General features: G+C 37.2%; 11 protein-coding genes across 12 annotated transcripts in view; 6 read left to right on the forward strand and 5 right to left on the reverse strand.

Annotated features, from left to right (window-relative positions):
* The window catches only part of Gasu_58970 (leucyl-tRNA synthetase), a 3201-nt gene extending 3154 nt beyond the window's left edge, over positions 1-47 (forward strand). The window contains exon 4 of the mRNA XM_005702957.1: positions 1-47. This exon is cut by the window's left edge and continues 575 nt beyond it. Within this exon, the coding sequence (XP_005703014.1) occupies positions 1-10 (10 nt within the window). The 3' untranslated portion in view covers positions 11-47.
* Positions 48-99: 52 nt separating this feature from the next.
* Positions 100-1566, reverse strand: Gasu_58980 (uncharacterized protein). The gene is made up of 6 exons (XM_005702958.1): positions 1211-1566; positions 943-1160; positions 782-881; positions 523-730; positions 350-471; positions 100-300 (listed from the first exon to the last, which is right to left on the reverse strand). Exons 1-6 carry the CDS (start codon positions 1562-1564, stop codon positions 133-135), a joined length of 1170 nt encoding a protein of 389 aa, XP_005703015.1. The 5' UTR covers positions 1565-1566; the 3' UTR covers positions 100-132.
* Positions 1567-1571: 5 nt separating this feature from the next.
* On the reverse strand, positions 1572-2896 carry Gasu_58990 (tRNA-intron endonuclease). Its single transcript, XM_005702959.1, has 3 exons — positions 2638-2896; positions 2523-2587; positions 1572-2474 (listed from the first exon to the last, which is right to left on the reverse strand). The coding sequence occupies exons 1-3, from the start codon at positions 2861-2863 to the stop codon at positions 1758-1760; spliced, it is 1008 nt and encodes a 335-aa protein (XP_005703016.1). The 5' UTR covers positions 2864-2896; the 3' UTR covers positions 1572-1757.
* Positions 2897-3146: 250 nt separating this feature from the next.
* Gasu_59000 (uncharacterized protein) lies at positions 3147-4296 on the forward strand. Its single transcript, XM_005702960.1, has 2 exons — positions 3147-3393; positions 3447-4296. Exons 1-2 carry the CDS (start codon positions 3204-3206, stop codon positions 3980-3982), a joined length of 726 nt encoding a protein of 241 aa, XP_005703017.1. The 5' UTR covers positions 3147-3203; the 3' UTR covers positions 3983-4296.
* A 645-nt stretch (positions 4297-4941) lies between these two features.
* Positions 4942-6676, reverse strand: Gasu_59010 (pre-mRNA-splicing factor 18). Its single transcript, XM_005702961.1, has 6 exons — positions 6321-6676; positions 5850-6263; positions 5697-5794; positions 5564-5629; positions 5406-5517; positions 4942-5342 (listed from the first exon to the last, which is right to left on the reverse strand). Exons 1-6 carry the CDS (start codon positions 6543-6545, stop codon positions 5280-5282), a joined length of 978 nt encoding a protein of 325 aa, XP_005703018.1. The 5' UTR covers positions 6546-6676; the 3' UTR covers positions 4942-5279.
* A 10-nt stretch (positions 6677-6686) lies between these two features.
* Positions 6687-8620, forward strand: Gasu_59020 (uncharacterized protein). Its single transcript, XM_005702962.1, has 2 exons — positions 6687-6917; positions 6966-8620. Exons 1-2 carry the CDS (start codon positions 6710-6712, stop codon positions 8483-8485), a joined length of 1728 nt encoding a protein of 575 aa, XP_005703019.1. The 5' UTR covers positions 6687-6709; the 3' UTR covers positions 8486-8620.
* Positions 8621-8631: 11 nt separating this feature from the next.
* Positions 8632-9076, reverse strand: Gasu_59030 (uncharacterized protein). The gene is made up of 2 exons (XM_005702963.1): positions 8917-9076; positions 8632-8857 (listed from the first exon to the last, which is right to left on the reverse strand). Exons 1-2 carry the CDS (start codon positions 9004-9006, stop codon positions 8657-8659), a joined length of 291 nt encoding a protein of 96 aa, XP_005703020.1. The 5' UTR covers positions 9007-9076; the 3' UTR covers positions 8632-8656.
* A 100-nt stretch (positions 9077-9176) lies between these two features.
* Positions 9177-10582, forward strand: Gasu_59040 (hypothetical protein). Of its 2 annotated transcripts, XM_005702964.1 has the most exons (3): positions 9177-9612; positions 9664-9963; positions 10005-10582. In XM_005702964.1, exons 1-3 carry the CDS (start codon positions 9196-9198, stop codon positions 10533-10535), a joined length of 1248 nt encoding a protein of 415 aa, XP_005703021.1. In that variant the 5' UTR covers positions 9177-9195; the 3' UTR covers positions 10536-10582. The 2 variants fall into 2 exon arrangements, with proteins under 2 accessions (XP_005703021.1, XP_005703022.1); XM_005702965.1 differs by having other exon boundaries at positions 9177-9963.
* Positions 10583-10696: 114 nt separating this feature from the next.
* On the forward strand, positions 10697-12671 carry Gasu_59050 (splicing factor 3B subunit 2). Its single transcript, XM_005702966.1, has one exon. The coding sequence runs from the start codon at positions 10763-10765 to the stop codon at positions 12605-12607; it is 1845 nt and encodes a 614-aa protein (XP_005703023.1). The 5' UTR covers positions 10697-10762; the 3' UTR covers positions 12608-12671.
* A 10-nt stretch (positions 12672-12681) lies between these two features.
* Gasu_59060 (uncharacterized protein) lies at positions 12682-13476 on the reverse strand. Its single transcript, XM_005702967.1, has 2 exons — positions 13142-13476; positions 12682-13095 (listed from the first exon to the last, which is right to left on the reverse strand). Exons 1-2 carry the CDS (start codon positions 13361-13363, stop codon positions 12745-12747), a joined length of 573 nt encoding a protein of 190 aa, XP_005703024.1. The 5' UTR covers positions 13364-13476; the 3' UTR covers positions 12682-12744.
* Positions 13477-13486: 10 nt separating this feature from the next.
* Positions 13487-14596, forward strand: Gasu_59070 (uncharacterized protein; the record flags this gene model as incomplete). Its single annotated transcript, XM_005702968.1, has 1 exon — positions 13487-14596. A coding segment is annotated over exon 1 (1103 nt), but the record flags the coding sequence as incomplete, so codon positions are not given.

Below are 14596 nucleotides of genomic sequence, written 5' to 3' on the forward strand. Positions count from 1 at the left end.
CCAGTGTTGATCAATGCATGACAAAGCGTAGAAGCCAGAATATTATAATCCGTAACTCGATATGCCAAGCCGAATACCATTCCCTATCCAATCCATACTGTCAACACAATTCTCTTTATCCTCTTTCATCGATCATACCCCTAAACTATCCACTGCACAAGTTAAAAGGCGATTCCCCCATTGATGTTCATGTCCCCAATGACTAGAACCAAATAGAATCGAACTAAATATCAAAGTACAATAAGGATATTGAGGGAAATTTCCATCTAATCCTGCCAATACAACTCCACGAAAAAGAATCTAATACTCTTCCAATCAGCAACATAAAATAGTCACAACCACAACTTACTTCTTCCACCAAAGCAACCGTAAAGAACAAATGGAAAAATACCAATACAACACTCAACAGATGACCCACGGTAAGACTGCCTTCCATGATCCATTTCAAACGATCCCATGCCAAAGGTGGAACTATAAAATAACTTTTTGTTGTTCAATCATGATGGATGGAAAGCAAATTACCATAATGTAATGCAACTGCTATAGGAAGAAACATGGTCAACCCCAAAGCACACGATATAGCAACAAGTATATCTCCAAGTTGCACCGGATAAAGTCGAAAATGGAAACCAGGTAGTTTACGGAATATTTTCCAACCCATTATCGAAAGATTGGAAAACATGAGTGACCAAAAATCATAGACAAAAACTTGTCTCCCAAAAAACAAATCCTTTCCATATCATCATTCTCTTTTTCCTTTTATCAAAACTTTCATCCCTACTTCATTCCAATGACTATCGAGTGTCACCCACATGAGTATCCAAGCAGTTGCATCCGACCAAGTAAGTCCCACAATACAACGGAGTTGTGGTTGATGGAGACTATAAACCATTCAACAATACTTGACGAGCAGAGATTCTCAATATTGTTCCAATACTGTACCTTCCAAGAGCACAAACAAAAACTATGATAGAAAATATATTTATCGAGCCTTCAAGACCACCAGAAATATTAAAGGATATTGCTCCAAGAAGTGCAAAAACAATACAAACAACCAAGACTGGCCATATTTCAGTGGAATCCTGCAATAGCCACTCTATTTTGTTTTGCACTCCCTGATGTCCCAAAGTTAATAAACAAGCAAGTAATGGACAAAGTCCCTATAAACCATTATAATAAGCCAAAGAATGATCTACACCGACTTTCTTACAAAAAATATACCCAACCACTGAGGACGAAATAGGAATACATAAGTCATATCTGACTGAAGAAGACGTCCAAAATACACCATAAAAGCCAACAAATAGTTGATGCATAATATGATGAGTATGGTAAGCCAACTGTACATTCGCTTACAACTTGGACTATTGTTTTGTCCTGATACAATCATACTAGAAAAAGTATAGGTGGGAGGGCGTGTATCAACAGACAAGCCTTCAAACAAAGGTCTTTCCTCTTCTACTTGTATCGTTGTATTGTAATGACTTGAGTTGCTAGTTGGACTTTTAAAAGAGTTTGTATAGTTGACTTTAGGAACGTAACTTGGGTCAATTGAGTCGATCATTTTGAGTTTTCCATTTTTTACCAAAACCAAATGAATATTTCAAAAGTTTCGTAAACCATCCAACCATCACCATCAGATAATATATAAAACTCTCTTAAAACTATAAGTTATGATAGTTTCTCTTTCTCATTCGCCTATTGATGAAGAACAGTACTTTTTAAATAACAAGAATAAAGCCATTCATCATGGCTTTCTAAGGCAAAGACTCATTCCAACGAATACTTATATAGACGACTTGAGGAAAACCTTCTCCATTCTTTACACTGTCTATATAAGCAAGTGTAGCTCTCTTCTTGGTCGATACGCCTAATCTTCCAAACGCTACCAAATCTCTTGGGGAAATTTTTGAATCTTGTTCTGCGACTACTACTGCTAATGAAGCATGAAAGAGAATAGGATCATCTGCATATGCCAAAAAGTCTGCTCCAAACTTTACACCAGAAGAAATATAAAAGCCTCTCTTCCATAAATCATGAAATACCGTTAGTCGTCTACTAGCAAATGAATGAAAACCAAACGATGAAAGAAAATCAGGATATCGCATTCCTTTACGAAACAATACTACAACTGAATCTATGTCCTTCGGCTCCTCTACCAGAATAACCTCCTTTGGATTCCAATCCAAAGATTGCGTGCCTCTTCCAGTAGAGTCTGTCTGAACCACTGGAACAAACTCTCCCTCGAGATAAGTTTGTTTTAGACTTTTTCGAGATATGTTATTATGCCAAGTTCTTTTCCAATCCCAAAGAGACTGTAAAGAGTGGAACAAATTTGAAACAGCGTTCTTACAAAAGTGGCCAATAACACGTCGGAACTTTTGCGAAGCACCCAAGTTTTCTGCAGGTTCTTCCAAAGGCGAATCGGATACGCTCATCTCAGAATAGTTTCTCTTCTTCTTCTTCAATCTTTCCTAAAAATGATAAGAAGAGAGGTTTCAGCTTGAGTATGCAACGCTTACAGGAACCAACTGAGGAGAAACTTGCTTCTCCCGACTGTCTTTCCAAGTGACCAATTCCAAAAAACCTAGATTGGAATGAAACGATAGGATTGAAACCAATGGACAATAAGAATACCATATAAACAACCCAGAGAAACTTCTTCTACAGAGAGCTGAAGTGGTAGACCTAAATAGTCGTTTTGACTTTTATGACCAACAAGTGTGCCAACAAGCTCTCCAACTATACGATGCTTCGTTCGTAATCGTTTCACATCTTCTAAATTCCATATCAAAAAGACCTTGGCTTTCTTTTCTACAAACACTCGAATAGGTTCGTCGTCATCGTCACGAGGACTCTTCATTTCCAATCTAAAGGAAATGAATCATTTACGCTACAAAGACTCATTTACATTATGCCATACAAAAGAAATAGCTAGGTCTACTAGTTCCAAATACTGTTATTCGCCTTTCACATTCTAAAACACTGTTATCTCATTTCATGATAATGGAATAACAATATATGAGACACTGGCTAAGAACTTGTGATTAGAAGAAACATAACTTGCAAAAAGTTTGTAAAATTGTAAATAATTTGTGCGTTTACTATCTCTGGTTCAAAATATAGAATGCCGTTGTCCCTCTCATCCAAGGAAGCTCAAATCTCACGAGGGATCGAAAGATTGGCAGTTGTTGGAGAGGATCATGACAGATCCTAGCTTTCTCTCATCCTGTATGCTTTGCACAAGGAAGAAGGACTGGGACACGTTGAAATTATCAACAAGAAATTTGAATCAACTTCATGGATCCAAGTATGAAACAAAACGAAGGTTACTCTGTTTCACTTGTGTAAGTCAGTCGTCGTTGTCTGATTACGGTTACTTTGGCGAACAAGGTAGGAAAGTAATATCTGTTGCAGCAACTCTTTCTTAAACTGTGTTAAAATAGAAAGCAACAACTCTTTTCAACAAGTACCAAGTCATTGGAAGGAGATGATTAAAGACGTTCATCGCTGTTTTGTAATTGCTTGTATACCTGGAAAGAAACCCTATACTTTGGCTCTTTCCGATTTCATCTCTGCGACTGCAGCATGCTTCAAAAGTGGAATTCCTTTAAAAACTTTAAAAGAATCGCTTGAGAATATGAAGGAAACTTATTTTCGACCCTTGAAAGTTGAGGAATTCGAACTTCTTCGAACATGGCTTACATTGGTATACAAAACACTAAAAGAAGTATTGTTTCCTCTGACAGAAAATAAGCGTGGTATTTGTGATACGGATGACTCTATTTATGATGAGTTTGTAAAGAGTATTGTGACTGCAATTCGCGAAGGATATTCTATGGAAAAAATCCGACTAGAACAAGTCGTAACCAACACGAAAACACAACCTCGAACTGAGTTTGAGTCTGCTTTATTATCCCAGAGCACTCGAATTGTTGTACAAACAGTGCAAATCGCAAAGGAATTTTCTTCAGAGCAGTAAATTTCTTTTTCAACTTTCTTCCTAACATTGGATAATATGAAAGAAATCGCTGTAATTCTGCGCTTTTCACATCTAAAGCAACAGTCTCCTCAACAGGCTACTGTTTTTTCTAAGAATCGAAATATTCTCGAAAGAAGCTTGCGCTTGAAAAAAATATTATCATTTTTTTCATCTCCCGATTTTTAGAGCAGTACAAATAATTTTGTAAATAGTTTTTTTTGTGTAACTCTTCAAGAAAAATGAAAAAAAAACTTTTGTGAATGTTAGTTAAAAATGAACCTGTTCACATTGCCAATAAAATATCTTCAAATTTTAAAATATAACACATAGCAATTGGAATTACTCACATTATTACATAAGAATTAACCATAATACTTTATTTTTTGAGGAAAAATTTAATTCATTCTTATATATTTAGAATATTCAAGATTTAATACAAGCCGAATCGTTTTAAAATAAAAGCGTCCATCACCAGAAATCTTACAATTTAATGCTTGTGCAAAACTCATAAAATTAATAATTCCTTTTCTCAAAACGCTTCAAGACTTTTATTTGATGCAAATGATTATGCTGCTATTGGTATTTAGTATGTTCGCTGACTAAGGTCAACTTTGCTTTATCACTGATGATGTCTAGTGATGCGCTCAGTGCTGCCGACCTCTTAAAATTCTTGCAATTTTATTTTTTGTTGGCTCTTATAGTTTAAAAACTGCTTCGTTCTTTTATCCTTGTCTTTCATATTATGAAATAGCACACTATCATTTAGTGGAGCGCTATTTTTCGAGAAACACAAGCAAGAAGTTTATGTAAAACAAGTTTCAACGCTTCCAGGACTTTTTATTTGAAGCTAGAAATTTCTTTGGGATTTTTGCGGACGTTAAGGAAGTAGACTTTGGAGATAAATAAAGTAAAATAGTTTCTTTGATGCAGCACGGTGCTGTAGCAATGCTCTTGGTTAAATTTGAAACTTAAAACCTGCCAGTGCTGAATCTCATTTTCGATGATATTATTTTGTATTTGCATTTATCTCTTGAAGAAAATACGAACAAATACATTGACTCTTGAAATATTTTTCATAACCAATTTGAACTGCAACTTTGCATATCCAACAATGACGATGATCTTCTTGTCTACAACACGACTGACTCGTAGTTTTGGAATTGAACGTAGAAAAGTCTTCTTTTAGTCTTTTCATCGATTAGTCTTATCACCGTCGTTTGTTTTCTCGTGTTTTTTACAAAGAATGATTTCGTTTGATATTAAATATGCAACTTGTTCTACAGGTATACAGCGAAACTTAGCCAACTACCATTTTACTTGGAACAGTTGGATACCACTTTTGACTTAGCGTAATGAGCCTCTAACAAAGCCATTATGGTTACTTGCAAGTACATTACAGAAACAAGAAGAATACTATTATTACCTTTACAGCTTGAATATATTTTCTCGTCTCTTCATCGTTCATAACATGTGCAATTTTACCTTCTGATATCTTCTCTCTCGCAGTACGAGCATGAATACCAACCATTGTAGCTCTAACCATATTTTAATCGACAAAAACTAGTCGTGACTTGTGCTTACCCGACAGGCCAAGGTGCATTTCCTATTGCCAACCTCAAATATTCATCATTGGCCAATACATACTCTCTGAAGTGTTATCCATCCATCAGAACAGTTGTCAAACGGAATGCTATTATATATATAAAATACATACCTTTGTTCTACATATCGTAAAATCTTCTCAAGAGACGTGAGAATGCTCTTGTCCAGCTGTTGTTTTTTCAATTTTCGAAAGAGTGGTTTCAGATATTCCTTCAAGACACAGTTCTGTATTCAAAAAAAATTCCGAGAGTCAACGTCAACTTACCTTTGTTTGTTCAAAAGTGGCCAACGTCTTCCTTCCTAGTGAAGTTCTCTTTGTCTCTTCATCTAGTTGTTCTACTTCAGCCTTCCACATCTTAAGCAATCTTCTCATATAACGAAAACAATATTCTTCAGGAGTTTTAAAAAACTCTGGACCTTCTTCTGCTGCGTATATTTCTTCTTTCACTTTCTGAGCTGCTGAACCTTTAGAGGGCAACTCCATTTCCGTCACTCTATAAAAGTTTTCCAACTCATCCTTTTCCTTAAATTGTCTCAATTTTTGTTGAAAAATATTTCTTTGGCCTTTGCTTTCTTCTGAATTGCGTAGTTCTAAATCCCTTAGTCGAATATAACGTTCATAATCGGTCTCTCCAAATAGAGTTGCAGGTTGTTCCCAAGCTCTTAGTCTTTCTATTACCTGGTCAAACATAAAAGGTTATTATCAATCAACCATAAAAATTTTTCTCTTTCCTACTTCTTCTTTGAGAAGCGGTGGTTCCTTGTTACTCGTTTCTGTTCCATTTTCTTGCTTTGACTCTATTGGAGAATGTGCTTCAAGAAAAGTCTCTTGTTCTTGTATTTTATCTTCCTCTTTCCATTGGTCACCTATTCTTTTCCATTTCTTGGTTCTATTTTGTGTTTGCAACTCCGCCTTTCTCTTTTCAACTTGAGACTTGAGAGCCAACAATGCTTTGGACATGTGAGAATTATTTATTGTTATTACATTTGATTATTTTTGGGGTTTGGTGGACGACTCTTATGACATTGTATGATTGGAATCGTTCTCAACTTTTGTACAAATATGCACAGTCTACAGTTTTTCATAATAGCAAGTTGGCCGAAAGCAGCCTAGTCATACTGCCGATGGGATGGAGACGTTTCTTTTCTTCGGATAACAACAACTCTTCCAATCCAGAAAAACCAGCCAAAACTACTTTAGATGAGATCCGAACATCGAAAACTTTTCCTCGTCTTCGAATAAAACCAAGAAAAAGGAATATCACGCCGTTGGCAGTGGCCATCGTTGCCATTCCTTTTTTCGCTGTCGGGTTTCGTGCTTATAGAGAGCCAAGTAAGTAGCGTTTAGTACAATACAACAGCGTTGGATAACAGTTGTGAGGTTTCTATGATGAACTGCAATCTTATATCCCCTTTATATTGCCCAACCGTAAAGTGAGTGCCCACCTATCATCTTCTAAAACAGATCAAAGTACAAGTAACCACGATAACAGCTCAGACAACTCGATGGCTTCCGTAGTTGATGACAACATATCTCCTCCAGAAAACTCATCCAATACAACTTTGATAGGATTGTCAAACGATGAAGAGAGCCATCCATCTAATCCATCGAGTAGTGAAGACGAAAGCGATATTTCTAAAACGATACTCAAGACAGTCCATTCTTTTTCTGAAACTCTGAATGAGGAAATGAACCACAAAAAGGATTCCACTTGTATTCTTTTATCAACAATGAAGGTATACAACGAAGGAGCCAACTCACAAGATAACGAATGGTTGACAACTCATAGAAGAGAATCTCCTATGAGAGATATTTTGGATAAAGTTCATAATGAAAATCTCACAATGGACGAACTGAAACAACAAATTCAACAGGCAATAGCACAACTGGAGGAACAGAATAGATGGGAAGCTTTTCGTATTCAAGAGGCAGTTCGAGCACAAGCCTTACAAGACCAACAAGAATGGGAGAAAAGAAAAGAAGAAATGGAACAGTATTACAGTCAAAAGTTTTTAGAGGAATGGAAAGTGATTCAGCAAGAAATGGAAAGAAGATTAGAAGAACAGTTGAAATATGGTCACGAAACTATAGAATCTCAAGTAAGAGAAGAAATGGAAGATAAACTTGCCAAACGCTCAGCAGAGTTAGAAGAGGAATACGAACAACGAAGAAAGGCTTTAGTAGAAGAAATGGATGCAAGATTGAGAGGAATCTTAGAACAGGAACGGAAGAATCGCCTTCGAATGTTAGAAAACTTACAGGTTCAAGTGCGAGCTCTCAGGAGTCAATTTATGGAGAATTCCAATTTTCAACATTTAAGTAGTTATGCTCATCGAATCTCTTGTATTGCTTATGGATTGGAGGGATTACTCGAAGGAAGTCGACCTTTTAGGAAGGAATTGGAAAGGATAAAGAGCATCATTTCAGAAATGTCTATGAAGGAACCCACAAGAGCTGATAAAGTATCCGATGTAGAAATGTTGAGTTATCTTATCTCGACTATTCCTAAAGAAGCAGCAGAGAGAGGAATTCCTAGTGAAGCTGAGTTGATTCATCGATTTCATAGAATTTTGAAACATTTGCGACGTGCTGCTTTGATTCCAGAAGAGAAAGTATCCTCTTTATGGTCCCATATGGTGGCTTATGTAATTGCCTGGTTGAAAATTCCTGAAAGAGTGTTATCCGAAGGGAATGATGCGGAGTCTAAGATTTCACGTGCTGAGTATTATGTGACTAAACATAATTTATTGCAAGCTGTGAGAGAGTTGGAGGGTTTGAATGGTTTATGTGCTGACTTGGCTTCCGACTGGCTTTCCCTTGCAAGATGGAGAGTTACAGTACAACAAGCGGTACAAGTAAGCAGAGCGTTTGTTGTATTAGAAGAGGAAGCTTTGGCATGAAATGGATTTTCATGAAGTAGAAGACTGTTTGAAATAGGATAGCTTTGCTGTCTGGAATAGATGGAAGACTTGAGGAAATAGAAAGTTTCCTATTGCATTGCCTATTTCGTATCCAATAAAGTCCTTGTTTATGGTTTAAGTTGAATACTATTCAGATGCTGATGCCTCGTCTTATAAATTGTATTCAACTGGAAAGGGAATGTTATTAGGAACTCCAGTTGCATTGGGTAATTGAGAAACTGGTATAAGAACAGGTATGTCCGTTGGTTCAGGAGCTTCTGTGATAAGAGGTATTTCTATTTGCAGATGGTCTGTCAAAGTGAGGACAATAGGAACTCTTAAAATAAAAGATGATGGTGTGTTGTGTGCTTCCTAGAGATACAAAATAAGTGTCAATTGAGTGACATGTATTAATTTGTTTTGAGATATACCTCTGCATTCTCTTTCTCACATTCAACAAAATTCCAGAAAAAGAAACAACATAGAAGAAACAAAAAAAATGTGTGCTTCTTAAAAGACATAACTGAAACGAATAGATAAGACTCTTAGGAGTGGAATCGATCGATATTTCAAATCCGTAGGCAATCGATTGCATTTTTTTCCTGAGCAGTTTTCTTTTTGGGCGGTAAAGATGAAAAGAAGAAGAATGAATTTGATTTTCTAGAGGTGGATGAAAAGGGGGGGAATGTTAGACTTGTGTACGGGTCATTATGGGCAACTCTCTTGGTTCTTCCAACTCCAGTGACCTATTGAACCTTAGAAACTCAAGGACAAGTCTAGCTACCTCTAGAGAGTCGGTATCCCGTAATAGCTTTGTCACAAGAGATAGAGCTTTGGCTGAAACAGCAGTGGTGGTTCCTAGAAGGCAAAGAAGAAGACAGTCTACACGTAGAAATGACGCTGTACTCTTGTCTTTAAGTCGACTCATTGTAGAGACTGGGAGACATGCAGACTGGGTACAAGTCAATGACTCCTGGGATGAGCAAAAAGTAGAAACTTTAGTGGAAGCAAAGCTGTTGGCCCCAAGGCAGCAGGGACTGGACGAACCATTTGCCGAATACCAAGAAGAATGTCCCATATGCTTTTATTTCTATTCACAAGTAAACAGAAGTTCGTGTTGTAACAAGGTGAGTTTATACTTGGCGCAATTGCTTTCCACTTACCGCAATTGCTTGCAGCCAATTTGTACCAATTGCTTTGTTTACATACAAAGAAAGATTCGAAAAAAATGTCCTTATTGTAACAAATGGGGTTTGGAGGTTTATCTACCGAAACATAGTTGCAGTAACGACACTAAAATCCATGAAACACAAAAGTGGTCTTCTAAAGACAAAGAGAGCTTGAACGTAGATTGGAGCAGTTTATCTAATTGTACGAGTTTCTGTGAAAAAGATCATTGTATTCACTCTTCGAGTGATGTAGAGAAGCTTGAAGAAATTGCAATCCTTCTCTTGTTGAGGAAGGCATATCTTCTTTGGGTTCCATGAGAAAGGAGAGTTGTCTATCCAGTGAAACAAAGGATTGGGTTGCTTGTGGGGAATTGGATAGTCAGAAGAAGAGTTGTCATAAAGTTCTTTGTGGAGAACAAGTCTTAAATGAATATAGTTTGATAGATACTTCAGAGTCTATAGAAAGTAGTTGTGATATTTCATTAGATGAACAGCTTTATAATATCAATGACATGAAAGAGGACCTTTTTGAAGACGAAACGCAACAACAATCATCAGAAACTTCAATACTTGAGCGTTCTAGATATAAGTCATCTATTCGAAGCATGGATGAGAATCTTTTAGATTCTTTAGCACTTGCTACCAGCAGTAGTGCAGTTTCTTCTGAAGTTTCGTCCATGGAATGTTTTGAAAGAAGGGAAGATTCAAATATTTGTCCTCGGAGTATTGATGAGTTGAATGACAAGTCACTCTTCCATATTGAAGAGAATGAAGAAGAAGATATGTTTCTACAGCTTTTCAAGGTTGAACGATCTTATGATAGCAGTGTAAGGTTAGATAGTTTGATCCATTTACCTAGTGATGAGGAAAAAGAAACATAGTCACACATTGTTTTACTATTATGTACTATAAAATATTTTTTCAGAAATGTTTTTAAAGAACTTTCTACCGTTTTTTATGTGAATGGCTATGCTATCCTCTTTGAGATAGTGAAACAGTAGGCATGGCATTGAATCAAGTTCATGAAATCTGACTGTGTACCATTTTGTCTTTTTCTCTTTGGGAAACAAACAATCCCTCGTACGGCAGTGTGTTGAATAACCCAACGATGAACAACAATATGGCTCAAACAGATAGTTTGGAGAATATGAAAGTTTCAGTATTGAACTCGTTGAATGAACAAGAAACACAGATGAATGGGTGGTTGAACGAAGGAATGAAACAAAAGGACAAGTTGAAGATTCTTAAGAGACAAAAGCGAAGGAAGCAACGAAAGAATAGGTCAACCAAAGAAAAATTTGTCTTCTCGAGTGAAATCACAAGTGAAAACGATGTTCAAATAGATTGGGAAGAACCAAAGTTTGAGGAAGAAGCGGGATACTTGGACGAAGAGTGGAAAGGACAGTTCCAGGAAATTTTTCAACGATTTTACCAACGTCAAGACTCCATTGAAATAGATGAGGAGCAATATTTAGAGCAAAACGAAAATTTCAGTGGGGAACAAGAACAAGGATTGAACAAGGATGTAGAGGTAGTACAAGGAGTTGACTCGTCGCAACAGGACTTTTCAATGGGACAACCCAAACTGACAAAAAAGGAAAGGAAGAAACTTATCAATCTAAAGGTAGCCAAGTTGAAGCAACAGGTGGCAGACCCTGAAGTAGTGGAACAGTGGGATGTGACTGCAGCGGATCCTAAGCTGCTCGTATATCTTAAATCATACCGCAATGCCGTTTCTGTTCCCAGTCACTGGAGACAAAAAAGAAAGTATTTACAAAATAAGCGAGGCATAGAAAAGCCGCCTTTTCAGTTACCACCTTTTATAGCCCAAACTGGTATCCAAAAGTTGCGAGATGCATACAAGGCTGTAGAGGATGAGAAGACTATGAAGCAGAAACAGAGAGAAAAAGTTCGTCCCAAACTAGGAAAAGTGGATATAGACTATCAAGTTCTCCACGATGCTTTTTTCAAGTTTCAAACAAAGCCGAGACTTACCAATCCTGGAGATCTTTACTACGAGTTTAAAGAATTGGAACCTGATCGAGCAGGCTTTAAGCCAGGAATATTGAGTGATCAGTTGAGAGAGGCGCTTGGAATGACTTCTTCTATTGATCCTCCTCCTTGGTTGATTAATATGCAGAGATATGGACCTCCACCTAGTTACCCTCGTTTAAGAATTCCAGGATTGAACGCTCCTATTCCTCCAGGTGCATCTTTTGGTTATCAACCTGGTGGATGGGGAAAACCTCCAGTTGACGAATATGGTCGACCTCTTTATGGAGATGTTTTTGGTGATGGAAATATATCTGAATATGCTCCTGGTTATGGCACTGAAGAGATTTATGTGCCTCCAGAAGCTCACACATATCATTGGGGTGAACTAGAACCTATAGAAGCCGAAGAGATGGAAGATGGGGAACAACAACAAAATGGAGAGGAAGAAGAAGAGATGGATGAAAATGCAGCGGAAATGTACGATATGCCTTACAACAACTCACAGAGTCGTGAAGAGGAATATGCAAGTGGAATGGAAAGTTCAAGTTCATTTCTACCCGGTGGAGTTGCTACACCTGCGACAACAGTTGAATTGCGAAAGAGTTCACAGTTACCTAGTGACTATCAGAATGCGAATTCTGCTTCTAAACACTTGTATCAAGTTGTTCCTGAGAAGAAAGCAGAGATTGGCAACTCTATTATGGCGACAAGTTTTGTTTACGATATTCCAAAGGATAGTCAATTAAATGCCACAGGGTCTAGTGAAGTACAAGTCAGCATCTCTCCTGATGATTTGCAAAAGTGGAATAGAGAGAAAGCAAAAGAAAAGTATGAACAAGCCAAAATGGATAAAAAGCAACAAGCAGAATATCAAAAAGGAGAGGATGTGAGTGACATCGTTGCAGAGGGTTTGGCAAAGCAAAATAGAGAACTTGAGAGAAGGAAACGCAAAGACTAGTAGAGAAGAGCAGGTTGATATAAAAGAATACAGGAGCTAATGAAAGAAAGCGTAGAATTTGTAAGGATGAAACTATTAAGACCAATGTCATATTTACGAATACCGGAGACTTTACTACTTCAAATAGTATGGCTTAGTTACTTTGGAAGCGGTAGATTCTGATTGGCCACATCAACAGCAGTAGCACTCAGTTTGACAAGATGCTCTACATCTTCTTTATATTTATCTGCCTGTTGTCTTGTATCCATTACTTGATTTTCCAATTCTTTGACTGTTTTAGTTAATTCATTCTTTTCCTTGCATAGTGTCTCTTTCAATTTTAGTTTTTGTTTGATTGCAATAGCCTTCATCCAGTCTGTAGGATCTTGCTCGTTAAATGGTATTCTTATATAGCCGTTTTTATCGACGTGGTATTTTTGAAAGAGCTGGTCACAAATATCAAGTTTACTAGCAATGTCTTTCTCTTCGACTAGTAAATGAAATTCTTGCTATAATAAATTTTAGCAGAAGTCTTTAGGTATTATTTGCAGTTACCTTTAGTCTTATCTCTAAGAGTTGTTTCAGTTGTTTATTGAGCAACTCAAAGTCCTCGGGATAGACGGAGGAGACTGGTTGGAAGCATTCTGAGAATTTGGAGTAGGAGCATCCATTTTCTAAGAAAGTAGAAACAGCTTTTTCAAAGGCACGTTGTAAAAGTTGAAACCTTGAAGAGTGCAAGTCATCCGTATGAGTTTGAAACCGTTTTGAGTGGATCATCACAAAGACTTGAGAACCGTTTCAAACCTAAAATGTAATTTTCCCAAATTTTGGCGCCCAAAATGACGAAATGCGCAAGTCATATCCTTTCTAGCCTATGAAACAAAACACTTGGAAGCACAAAAGTGAAATGGCTACAAGTACTTGTTGTTCCTCGGCTCTTTTTCCTGTACAAGTGAATTCGGAACGCTGCAAGATAAGTGAAAGAACTTTGAAAGATTGTTTAGAACTTGCTTTGCGAAATTTGGTTGAAACGGTTTGTAACCAACTAGAAAATATGAAACACGAAAAGAATTCGAATATTTCTTTCGATGGAACGCAAACTTTGGAGAATGGGTTGGTAGATAACGATTCAACGGAGCTGATACTTTCCTGTAAATATTTGGCTCATGTCGTAGGAAACTTATATTCCTGTCTGCAGGGATATCTCAACTCTTATCGTTCGAGAAAACTTGGTTGCAAACAGAGTGAATCACAGTTCTACTCAAACTTTGAACGGGTTTCTTTGGAACTTGAAAATTTACTTGAATACTTACAACGAAACTATTCAGTCTCTCACAAGAATGAATTGTATTATGTCTTTTCCTTGAAAGCTATTCGTATCGTAAACTTGTACGTGCTTGCCAATTTACTCCATCGTAGCCAAGTTTATCATAGTTTTTGGAACTATTTGGATGCTGAAATTGAGTCCTGTTCAAAAGTAGGTCCCGTTCCCATATTGCTAACTGATGTTTCTTCCAATACTATTGATAGCGAAAACGGTGTCTTATATTTGAGTGGCATCGTTTTGCAGGAGTGTCTGGAAAATGTTGGCAAATTTCTGTCTTCTCAAAAAGGCAAAGAAGTGATAAAGGATGAGGTTCAAACCATTGCACTACTTGTATTGCGTATTGCGACCAAGACAAACTCCATTTGTACAAACAGTCATACTTGTTGGGATTGGAGAACTCGTAGCCATATTTGTATCGACTCGTTAGAGACGAAAAGGTCCTCCTCTGCATCGGAATGGATGGATAGTGATGATTCAAGTAGAAACAGTGAGACATTTAGAATACAACTAAGAGCACTCATGTTATTTCAACAATTAGCTAGTGACTTTGGTCATCAGCTTGTACCAACTTGGAATATTATCTTTCCTTGTGGAACAAAAGGTCGGCAATGTGACTCTATAACAGGACTATTGATATCCTCACCTTTTCCTCGTATTCGTTTGGTTTCAGCAAAATGTATATC

This window comes from Galdieria sulphuraria (assembly GCF_000341285.1).
Source record: "Galdieria sulphuraria unplaced genomic scaffold scaf_64, whole genome shotgun sequence".
Classification (NCBI taxonomy): domain Eukaryota; phylum Rhodophyta; class Bangiophyceae; order Galdieriales; family Galdieriaceae; genus Galdieria; species Galdieria sulphuraria.

Bases quoted from the DNA above. Each gene is read 5' to 3' on its own strand.
- Gasu_59060 (XM_005702967.1), bottom strand. From the start codon at position 13,363: ATGATCCACTCAAAACGGTTTCAAACTCATACGGATGACTTGCACTCT. The intron at 13,096-13,141 runs GTAACTGCAAAT...AATTTATTATAG, and splicing joins TCTTAGAGATAAGACTAAAG to CAAGAATTTCATTTACTAGT.
- Gasu_58990 (XM_005702959.1), bottom strand. From the start codon at position 2,863: ATGAAGAGTCCTCGTGACGATGACGACGAACCTATTCGAGTGTTTGTA. The intron at 2,588-2,637 runs GTATTCTTATTG...ATTCCAATCTAG, and splicing joins TTCTCTGGGTTGTTTATATG to GTTTTTTGGAATTGGTCACT. The intron at 2,475-2,522 runs GTAAGCGTTGCA...TATCATTTTTAG, and splicing joins TTTCTCCTCAGTTGGTTCCT to GAAAGATTGAAGAAGAAGAA.
- Gasu_58980 (XM_005702958.1), bottom strand. From the start codon at position 1,564: ATGATCGACTCAATTGACCCAAGTTACGTTCCTAAAGTCAACTATACA. The intron at 882-942 runs GTACAGTATTGG...AATGGTTTATAG, and splicing joins TTTGTTTGTGCTCTTGGAAG to TCTCCATCAACCACAACTCC. The intron at 301-349 runs GTAAGTTGTGGT...GAAGAGTATTAG, and splicing joins CGGTTGCTTTGGTGGAAGAA to ATTCTTTTTCGTGGAGTTGT.
- Gasu_59010 (XM_005702961.1), bottom strand. From the start codon at position 6,545: ATGTCCAAAGCATTGTTGGCTCTCAAGTCTCAAGTTGAAAAGAGAAAG. The intron at 5,795-5,849 runs GTAAGTTGACGT...TGTGTCTTGAAG, and splicing joins CCACTTTTGAACAAACAAAG to GAATATCTGAAACCACTCTT. The intron at 5,518-5,563 runs GTAAGCACAAGT...AAATATGGTTAG, and splicing joins AATGCACCTTGGCCTGTCGG to AGCTACAATGGTTGGTATTC.
- Gasu_59040 (XM_005702965.1), top strand. From the start codon at position 9,196: ATGGGCAACTCTCTTGGTTCTTCCAACTCCAGTGACCTATTGAACCTT. The intron at 9,964-10,004 runs GTTCCATGAGAA...AGTGAAACAAAG, and splicing joins GGAAGGCATATCTTCTTTGG to GATTGGGTTGCTTGTGGGGA.
- Gasu_59020 (XM_005702962.1), top strand. From the start codon at position 6,710: ATGGGATGGAGACGTTTCTTTTCTTCGGATAACAACAACTCTTCCAAT. The intron at 6,918-6,965 runs GTAAGTAGCGTT...AACAGTTGTGAG, and splicing joins TCGTGCTTATAGAGAGCCAA to GTTTCTATGATGAACTGCAA.
- Gasu_59000 (XM_005702960.1), top strand. From the start codon at position 3,204: ATGACAGATCCTAGCTTTCTCTCATCCTGTATGCTTTGCACAAGGAAG. The intron at 3,394-3,446 runs GTAGGAAAGTAA...GTGTTAAAATAG, and splicing joins CGGTTACTTTGGCGAACAAG to AAAGCAACAACTCTTTTCAA.
- Gasu_59050 (XM_005702966.1), top strand. From the start codon at position 10,763: ATGAACAACAATATGGCTCAAACAGATAGTTTGGAGAATATGAAAGTT.
- Gasu_59030 (XM_005702963.1), bottom strand. From the start codon at position 9,006: ATGTCTTTTAAGAAGCACACATTTTTTTTGTTTCTTCTATGTTGTTTC. The intron at 8,858-8,916 runs GTATATCTCAAA...TTGTATCTCTAG, and splicing joins GTGAGAAAGAGAATGCAGAG to GAAGCACACAACACACCATC.